At 31.7% G+C, this 10,165-nt stretch overlaps 1 protein-coding gene across 1 annotated transcript; it reads left to right on the forward strand.

Moving 5' to 3' along the window:
• Window positions 1-1,092: 1,092 nt before the first annotated feature.
• LOC134240753 (uncharacterized) lies at window positions 1,093-9,033 on the forward strand. The gene is made up of 4 exons (XM_062722835.1): window positions 1,093-1,252; window positions 6,711-6,804; window positions 7,147-7,274; window positions 8,829-9,033. The coding sequence occupies exons 1-4, from the start codon at window positions 1,100-1,102 to the stop codon at window positions 8,985-8,987; spliced, it is 534 nt and encodes a 177-aa protein (XP_062578819.1). The 5' UTR covers window positions 1,093-1,099; the 3' UTR covers window positions 8,988-9,033.
• Window positions 9,034-10,165: the final 1,132 nt, after the last annotated feature.

Consider the following 10,165-nt stretch of genomic DNA (forward strand, 5'->3'; position numbering starts at 1 on the left):
TATGTAAATATATAGTGTTTAGTAGTTTAGTAGTAGTGCTAGTTGTTTTTTGTTTCGCTTTTTCCTTTGTTCTTATGACTTTTTAACTCCTTTATTTGTCCTGAGGAAGGGACAGGGCGTCCCGAAAATTTGACAATGTTTATTGTTCGTGTCGTTGGTCATTGTTAGTGCTTATATATATATATATATATATATATATATATATATATATATATATATATAGATATATATAAAGCACTAAAAAACCAACAACACTGTATATCCTAAATGTCGGATCTACCAAGTAGATACAAGGTCACGGATGGAAATTTATATAAAGCACTAAAAATGACCAACGACATGAACAATAAAAATTGGTTTAACTTGTCGAGAGGGGATTCTTGCTTTTTTATTCATTGCATCTTCATTGTTAAAATAGCTTTCTGAGCGTGATTATCATGATTATCGTACATTAAAATTTCAGAACAAAGTAAAGACTGAATTGATCAATATGTTATAATTTTTTTTTTCTCACATTTTTATTAATTTTTAAGTCTCACATATTTTTAATTGAAAAAGTAAAGATATCAGTGACCGATCTACAGAAATCTACAAATACAATCCTGGGGACAGGGCACAAATACGGAACCCTGGATACAAGCATAGTTTGCATATGTACCTACAGATGTAGAAACATTCCATGTTGACAGGTCACACCTTCCACGAACCAACTGTTTAGACTAAGTTAACAGAGCAACATGTATACAAAGAATTTTAAGCAAAATTGGTATGAAACAAGTCAGCCATATAACGACTTAAATGAGAAGTTAAAAAGGATGAATTTATTTACAGTGTCATTACAGTAAATAACTGTAATTAATTAAATATAATAATAAGTTAAACCACTTGTGATCCTTCAGGCTCCTAGTCATGGTTGAGGAAACGGGAAATTCAAAGTTATGACCCAACAATTTGTCTAAAAACGTCAGTCCAAATCTAACTGTATTTGCTAACAAGATTGTTTGATCGACCCTAGAATTCATTGGTATTCTTTCATTTTTATTCTGTTTTAGCAACTTTAAATATAATGGTGAGAAAGGAAGTGCATCTTCTTCCTCCAATGATCGGGGGTGGTTTCCGCGCCCCTTTATTGGTTATGGATCCACCCCATAGAAAAAAGCGAGATGTTTCTGATCCTCTAGGACTTCCACCAAAAACCACATCATGTCGTCCTGGCAAGAAATACGATGTCAATATTTCAGAAGTATTTAAAGTAAGTATTTGTCTCTCAACTTTTTTTTTCTTTTTAATCCTCCTGTTTTGTTATTTGTTTCAAATGCATATTTTCTTTAAATGGGAGGTTGCGTATTTGAAAGGACAAAAATAACATACAACGTAATAATTAATTTATAATTTAAAACAATTTCCGCAGCAAATTTTTTATCAAGTTTTTGAACCACCTAACCAGAATTACTGTATATAGTAAATGACAAATGTCTGATATATTACGTCATTTTGGTCCTTATCAATAGCCATTGTTTTGACCGTGGGCATTATAGTCTGGTCCGATTTAAAGAAAAAATTACTTCTAACGGCAAATAATTATTATTTGGTCCAACATAGTTTTTAAACATATTTCGAGTATGCTGAATCCGAAAAAATATGCTGGCCTTCATGAAAATGGCGTTAAATAGGTCAAAATGGCGGACATCCAATTTTTCTAATTTTCTCTTAATATCGTTCAAAAAGGAGAAATAATGTGTGAATATCTCACTGAGTGTAATACAAGTATAAAAATGACAATAGAATGCTACCATTATTAGTTCAACTCAGAAAATTTAGTCGTTTCTACACTTAATTCGAATTTTCTCTGATTTTTTGTCTATTGTTCTGTATTCTGCTTTGTTCAGGATCTTACATTTGCATATATCCATACACTGCTGATTTGTATCTTTTTCTCTACATCTCACTATTCTACAATTGAATATTGGTGCAGCTGTAAGTTAAAAGTCAAAATTGCGATTCAAAATGGCGGATATTCATTTCTTTTTCAAATTATTTCCTAATGTCGTTTACATAGGAGAAAGGATTTGTAAATATCTTACTGCGCGTAGCACACCTACGTAAGGTTCCAAAAGAACACTATAATATCAGCATTTTAATTTGGAAAAATTAAGTCGTTTAAATTTGAAATGTGTTAATTAGCTCAAAATGGCGATTCAAAATGACGTCATATTCACTCGAATTTCGTAAAATATTCAAACTGCTTAATTCTGATTCGTTTTTTTTTTCAGAAAATAAATTACAGTTTGTTTTTATATACTAGTATATATAGTATATTGATTAGTCTATTAAATATGAACAAACAAAAATACTAAAATAGATCCATTTTTTCTGGAAATAGTTAAAACAATCTCAACTTAAGAGTTTCCAAATTTTCCCCCTCGTATTCGACCGTCTTCCAAAGCCTTTGAGCCCCCGTCGACCTAAAATCACTCCTGAATCATGTCATTATCAACTCGCACTTATACTTCAACATCCCTCAGCACACCATCAAATATAACTGAAGAAATTCTTGTCCGATTTCATCGAACACTTTGTTCCTGCTTTTTAGTACTTATAAGAACTTAGTATTATACCATACCATCTTCTATTCCAGATTTATTTGCTAAATTTTTCAGTATGTCCTCGGAATTTTGGTATTGTCAACTCTCAAGTAAAATGGTGCCCTGTGTCAAGGATGACAACCCCCTTGGCATGTAAAAGATCGTTTCTCTGGAGTTCGAAAAAGAGTTAGCTCACTGGAGGCCGCCAGAGAAACCAAAATCCTTCAAAAACCGATTATTTAAACCGATAGTCCGCCTAAACCTAGCTCCAAAATTGCCGACACGGCGTTATACAATATACAATCAATCAAAAAACACTCAAGAAACAACACATTTATGTTCAAATGTTAAAAGTCTACTTTTTTTCAAAAACCTTATGCAAAATAAACTAGAGGTACTGTACTGTGAGCAAATAGCTCACTAAATGATACCCCCGTCTCCCAAATGTATATAATAATAGTGTCCATGTTTTGCTTTGGGAAACCCAAAATATGTGTCGGATCAAAAAAGTGAAATAAGAGATGCACAATGGTAATATGTAATAAAGTGTCATCAAATTTCATTCAGTGGTATGAGATGAGTTGTGGATAAGAGATGGGTACCCTAAAGCGTAACAGACATGCGGACGGACGGACGGACGGACGTACAAACCGATTACTCTATACCCTCCCGATTTTCAAGCAGGGTGGGGAGGGGGTATTAAAGTCTCTGATATTTAGGACATGTAGCTCTTTATTGCGTGACCTCGTATAGATTTGTTGTTTTTTAGGGTAGAAAGGTCATTCTATTAGGAAGAAATTCTCAAACTGCATCATCTGGAATCATATTGTGTGCATATTGTAGTGAGAGAGTTTTATAATTATGCAATTTAAGAGCGCCTGCAGATTTCTCGTGATTCCTATCACTTACAAGCTTTCTTACCAACAGGCCGAAGCCTTTCTTGACTTCGATCTAGTCAACACTTCTCTTGACAACAAAATTTTCTTGAACACTCCAAAAACTTTACAAGGCAACTTGATCCACACTTCTTTGTTAGGGTAGTGTAAAATTGTATCAAGAATCGAGGAGGGATTGAACACAAACATATTTTCTTTCATATTTTGTAAATTTCAATTTTTAAAAATTTATATTGACTGTTCCATACAAAATCATCCGTTCACAACGTAAAATATTTGAGAATGCAGTTGAATTTTTGACTGAGAATAACAAAATGCAAATGTAGGGACACAGAATCAGAGCTGAACAATCAAGAAAAATTATGGTTTACGCATATTACACTGATAATTCTTAATAAACATGCTTATATTTGGATATTCAGATTTATATGATGTAACAACTACTAGCCCTCTAAATGGTCGTGGTCCATCATTTTAAAAATAATACTAAGTTATGTTGCACTAGACCTTCCACATGGACATAAACATTTATTTTTTTTCTACATTGGACTGTAAAAATAGATCAAGAATTTCCAACAACTGATATGATTTAGCAACCCTCGAACTACAATGTTCACTCGTCTTAATGCTCGGGGAATACTGCTCTTGGGGTATCTTAATTTTCATATTGTCCTCAAAACAGCAATTAGTATATGATATTATTAACTTTTTATATGAAGAAGCATGTAGAGACAAATAATAGGTAAAATGTCTTCGGAATTGTGAAAAATTAAGCAAGTAAGAAGTTATTAAACAAAAATCCGTATTATGAAAATCATAAGTCATTAACGAAAATATCTTCCAACTTCAATTGCATTTGAACATTATTTTATGAATAAAAAAAACTGTAAATATATTTTCTCGAATTAGAATTAAGCAGTTTGGGTATTTTACGAAATTCTAATGTATATGACGTCATTTGAATTGCCATTTTGAGCTAATTAACACATTTCAAATTTAAACGACTAAATTTTCCGAATTCAAGTGATAATATCAGTGTTCTATTGTCATATTACATGGTTGTACTACGCTCAGTAAGATATTCACAAATCCTTTCTCCTATGTAAACGACATTAAGAAATAATTTGAAAAAGAAATGAATATCCGCCATTTTGAATCGCCATTTTGACTATTAACTTACAGCTGCATCATCATTCAGTTGTAGAATAGTGAGATGTAGAGAAAAAGATACAAATCTGCGGTGTATGGATATTTTCAAATGTAAAACTCTGAACAAAGAAGAAAATAGAAACAATAGACAAATAAATCAGAGAAAATTCGAATTAAGTGTAGAAACGACTAAATTTTCTGAGTTAAACTAATAACGTTAAAATTATATTTTTTATAGTTTTATTACACTCAGTAAGATATTCACTCATTATTTCTCTATTTTGAACGACATTAAGAGAAAATTAGAAAAATTGGATATCCGCCATTTTGAATCGCCATTTTGACATATTTAACGCCATTTTCATGAAGGCCAGCATATTTTTTCGGATTCAGCATACTCGAAATAGGTTTAAAAACTATGCTGGACCAAATAATAATTATTTGCCGTCAGAGTTATTTCTAGCCTCTTTTTAAAAATCAGGACCAGACTATTAAGCAATCATTACTTAAGGGGAGACTTATGTCGTTCTACGTCAAAGCAGCGTTATGTGACGTCACAATAGCGACGTTTGTTTTTTTCCCGCTGACTTTTTCAACTGTGGTTATTATAGGCATAACATTGTTATTAATCAATAACGTACACAGTTTACAAAAAGAATTCTTTTTCATCATTTATTACAGTTTTATTTGATTTATGGAGTTTGTTAATATTAGAATTCTCTTCCTTTGGTGGATAATTCATAGCAATTTCAGTTGTAAAGAAATACCTCCATGATATGCTGATATAAAAGTGCAAAAAATATCAGATAAAATTCAACAAAGAACGCAGCTTAAATCAGAAAAATATGTTTAATTTTATGTTTACCATTATCTGTATTTTCTGGATAAAACTAAAAAAAAATTAAGAAATGTACTTGTACCTATATTTACTTATTGATTTATAGTATATGTAGATTTTATTGTATAAAGTCATTCCTTGGTTCTATTAAGTGTTGGTTGTTGACGAGGAAATGGGGGGGGGGGCAGAATGATTAGAATGAAGATGAAAAGAGTTTATCTGTTTAAATTATTTCTAATCAAAACAAAATACTTGTTTTTTGCAAAAATAGTTTTAAATTAAGATGTTTGTCAGTGCTTACGTACCTTTTTTTAGTGCAGAAAGGTCAATATTTATGACAGAAGAGTACGAAAATAAAAGAAAACGTCATATTTCTCGTTTATTTTATCATAAAGGTATACTTTTTTCTTTGTTAAAATAAAGAGAGGGATCCTTTCTTTCAAAAAATATTAATTACAACATTTTCACACAAAGACTTTTTAAGATATTACCTGTTATGCATGTCGGAATTGTAAAAAATACGACAAGAAAAACGGGATGATACTTACATTGTGCTCCTTTATAATTTTTCATGCGAGATGAATTACAATGAATTTGTCTTCATTTTAAAGATACAAGTCATATAAATTAAATACCTGTTGATTTTGAATGTGATTTGACATTTTTGGTACTTTTTAGCGCATATTTGGAGTAGAACAATAATGTCTGAAAATAGTCTATTTCTAGCATTTCACACTGTTTTTGCACGTGCTCTTGTGTAAAAATAAGCATATAAAGGTATTAATTTTAATGCCTAAAAATTAAGAGCAAGAGGTTAGGAAGGAAATGTCAAAGTTTTGAAAATTTCACACAAAGACTTTTCGGACATAGGTCCCCCCTTAAGTCAAATGATCTGCAAAGAAACTTTAAGGGACTTTTAAGGCATTCTACATCCTAAAAAATAGATATAATTGAGTCTGTAAGTTGTAAGTCCTCGAGTCATTATGACCGTCAAGGTGTTTATAAGCAGATGTGTATATATAGTCAAATGTCATAATTATATGTATATTCATATATCATAATATACATCCTAAGTAAATCAAAGAACAAAGCAAATAATTAATAATTATCACCCTATTTATTTAACAAAGCAAGATTTCTGTTTATATAACTATACAAAGTACTTGCACCCAATAAAAATCATTTTGACAAGTTTTAGAATTGCAATAAACATGTTTTAAGTAAATTTTCCATACATTTCAGAATGGAGCAAATGCTGCTTTTCACAATAAAACCTTAATCACAGTGATTGATGCAAAGGAGTTTTTAAAGCCGAACGTAGAATATTTTGTCACGGGTATGAACTGTTTCAGTTTGCGTTGATTTTGTCATGTCATCATGATTAGGTTTCTGGTATATCTGAACATGTTGAACTTGTTGAAACTGTATGACTCTAAAAAAATAGCGATATTTAATATATGCAATTTTTTTTCTAATTTTGTGCAACTTTTTCTAAATTATATTAAGTTATATGAAGCATGTTTTACCTTGCCATATAATTTATTTCTAATAAACGATTACCAGTATATCGAGGTACTATGGTCAATTTAAAACTTGAACTCACTCTTTGCAAAAATAATAAAACATCCATAAAAGATTAATTTCATCGAAATTATATAATTATGTCTTGTCACTTCAGTATCAAAGGATCTTGTCGGCTGCATATACATTGTCAGTGCACGGGAGTGGGAGAACCTTAACGACTTTCAAAGAGGTTGGCTGAAGATTAACAATATATATGCAAACAATTGCGGAGACTTAAGCAGGGTACAAATATTATTATTTTTCATCCTCTTAATTTCAAATCATCTTTGTGGTTTATTGTGAAAGTAGTTCCCTGTCACTTGGCAATTGACTTAAAATTTCACGGTAGCTAAATCGATGTTTCGCTAGTTTCGTGATCGGAAAGTTGTAGGTTTAAACCCCTGCTGTGACTGACTATAAAAAATAAATAGCGATCGTTGCTTCGCCCAGATTTCAACACTTTGAAGTGAAAGTTCTAGATCTCTCGAATGAGGCATAAAAAGACCGAAGTCCTGAGTCACGGCAGGCTTTGGTACGATAAAGATCCATGATCACTTGAGTGCCAAGTCAATTAAGTACGAGGGTTGACCCAAAATTTCGTAGACTGAGCTCATATCTTTTAAAGAAATTAGTGTATCTTCCAAAAATTTTCAGGGTGGATAAAGCGTATTCTTAGCAGATAAATTACGAAGTTTTATCGTGTTTACTTGAAAACTTTTTGAGTAATAACATTTAAAGTGATACTGTTCTCTAACACACGGAGCAATCTGCAACGTCAAAAAATACAAAAGTCAATGGTTCAATTTTTGGTAGAAAATATTTCAAATACCAGAATCAAATTCTTAAATTAAACGAAACGGTTATAGTTATAAATGTGAAATATCTTAATTACTATGATATGATCAAACATTAAAATAGGTAAACAAAGTATATACATATATAGGAATGAAATAATAATAATTTGAAAACGCTATATTTCTAGGGGCTTTACGTCTGTTTTCTGTAATGGCTTTACACAGTGGACCTTTTGCCCATTTCTTAGCCCTGTCTTTTATTTTAGTCACTGTTATTCACATATACATTGAGAAACCGTTTTATTCATTTAAAATACTAATGACGATAGAAACTTCCCTAGTCTACCAAACATTTATGACTGGTACATTTCTGTAAGAGTGAATTTGGGATCGAACACTTGATCATAGTCCAGTGCGCCGCCTGTGCCAACGCAGCAGCCATTTTTCAAAATGTCGGATTTCAACCCCATCTATAAAAAACGTTACAAAATTCATATTTATCAAAGCATGAGCACCAAACTTTTAGAAAATATAGTTAACAAGACAGTTTTTAGAATTTCATTTCCATTAAAAAAATACAAGGAAGTAATTACTTTTCCGAAGGATTTATAATATATTAAATTTAAATTTTAATCTTTGGGTATTGCGCCGCCTTCCTACACCAGATAATGAAATGTGGCTTTTAAATTGGACTAATTTGTGTAGTTACTCCATATTTGTCCATAAATTTATTAGATAGTGTTGATTTAATCGATATACGAAGTTTCATTAATGTATGACATAGGGTTCCTACAAAACAACGCTTGTCTACGGAATTTTGGGACAACCCTCGTATCCATAAATCTTGTTGGCTGCATATTGGTAATCAGTGCACGTAAACTGGAGTCCTTCACGGGTATATGGCAATGCCTCTGATGGTGGAAAAATTCTCGAATGGGACATGAAAAGCATATATACAATCAAATCAATCAATTTAATTAAAGACTTTTTTTCTGTTTTTCAGTGCTTCAAAGATATCCCCGAGGAATCGGATCCCACTTTCGGGTGTTACGACAGATTTTCGTTCTGTTCCTCAAGTGACAGAAAGCTGAAAGGACAAAAGGGAGATTTAAACAGGTGTATTAAAAGAACTAGATTGTTAAAAAATATAATCAGACCTTAATAAAAATGTAATCGGTGTATAATACGCAAGAGAGGTCACTCAGTTCTTTTTGTCTCCGAAATGATCCTCCTTCTTAGTACACTCATATACTCGTGTTTCTCAAACTTTGAATTCTATGAAATGTTTTCGAAGAACTATATATTAGTGAACCAATAAAGCTTTCCAGATTTGGAGAGATACAGTGTATAATATTTTGTGGTTCCATTGTGAAAGATATACATGTATTAATAAAGGTTCTGAATTTGTATTTACTGTCTACAATTGTTTCTTTATAGTCTTTCAATACATGAACTTGTGTCTTTGCAAAACTAATATGTATTTCATACAATGTTCAAATCAAAAATCTCTAGAAGGACGTTAAACAATATACAATCGATCAATCATCAATCAATCAATCAATCAATCAATCAAATCTCCAAATAACAGCCCATTTGACTTTGTTGAAAGATTATGACATCTCGTTAACTTCCTTAGTTTGTGTCTTTTGTAGAGCGGAGTGGAACGATTTAACTTCGCGTCTAGCTGTGTTTTTTGTTGACCACTTGTCATAAGCTATATATTAAGAACTGTAAAAAATTGTGGAGTTTATATTTTGAAATTTGAAAAATGTCAAAATGTACATGCAATTTTACCATTCATTGCGAAGTTGATGTATTTTTTAGCCCGATCACTATTGAAAACACTTTACAAAAAAGCAGCGTTTATTGCCAAGAGAACTTTTTCTTGTAACTTAGGAATAATCGATTATTTGATTGACTGATTGATTTAATGTTTTACGTCCCATTTGAGACTTTTACACTCATGTATAGACATCATCATATATTGGTGAAGAGTTTCAAATTTTAACTATTCGCGGCACTGAGAGTATTAAGCAGTGAGGGATCTTTATCGTACCAACGCCTGCTGTGACGGGGGACCTCGGTTTTTAAGGTCTCATCCAAAGGACCCGCAACTTTCACTTTAAAGTGTCGAGCGCATGGCACTGGAACAGTTTCTAACCATGTTTTATCGACTTAAATTACCTCGATTGTTTGAAATAAGACTGCAAGACAATCTGAAAGTTTATAATTGATAGTGAGCATTAATATATGGTACTGATACTATGTGAAGTAAATATTATCAGAAAAGCTTCGAAATTCGATTTCTAACCACATTAATTTTTTTTTCGATATGAATCC

This window comes from Saccostrea cucullata, unplaced genomic scaffold, assembly GCF_032062105.1.
Source record: "Saccostrea cucullata isolate Sc308-1 unplaced genomic scaffold, CSIRO_AGI_Scuc_v1 ctg906, whole genome shotgun sequence".
Classification (NCBI taxonomy): Eukaryota; Metazoa; Mollusca; class Bivalvia; order Ostreida; family Ostreidae; genus Saccostrea; species Saccostrea cuccullata.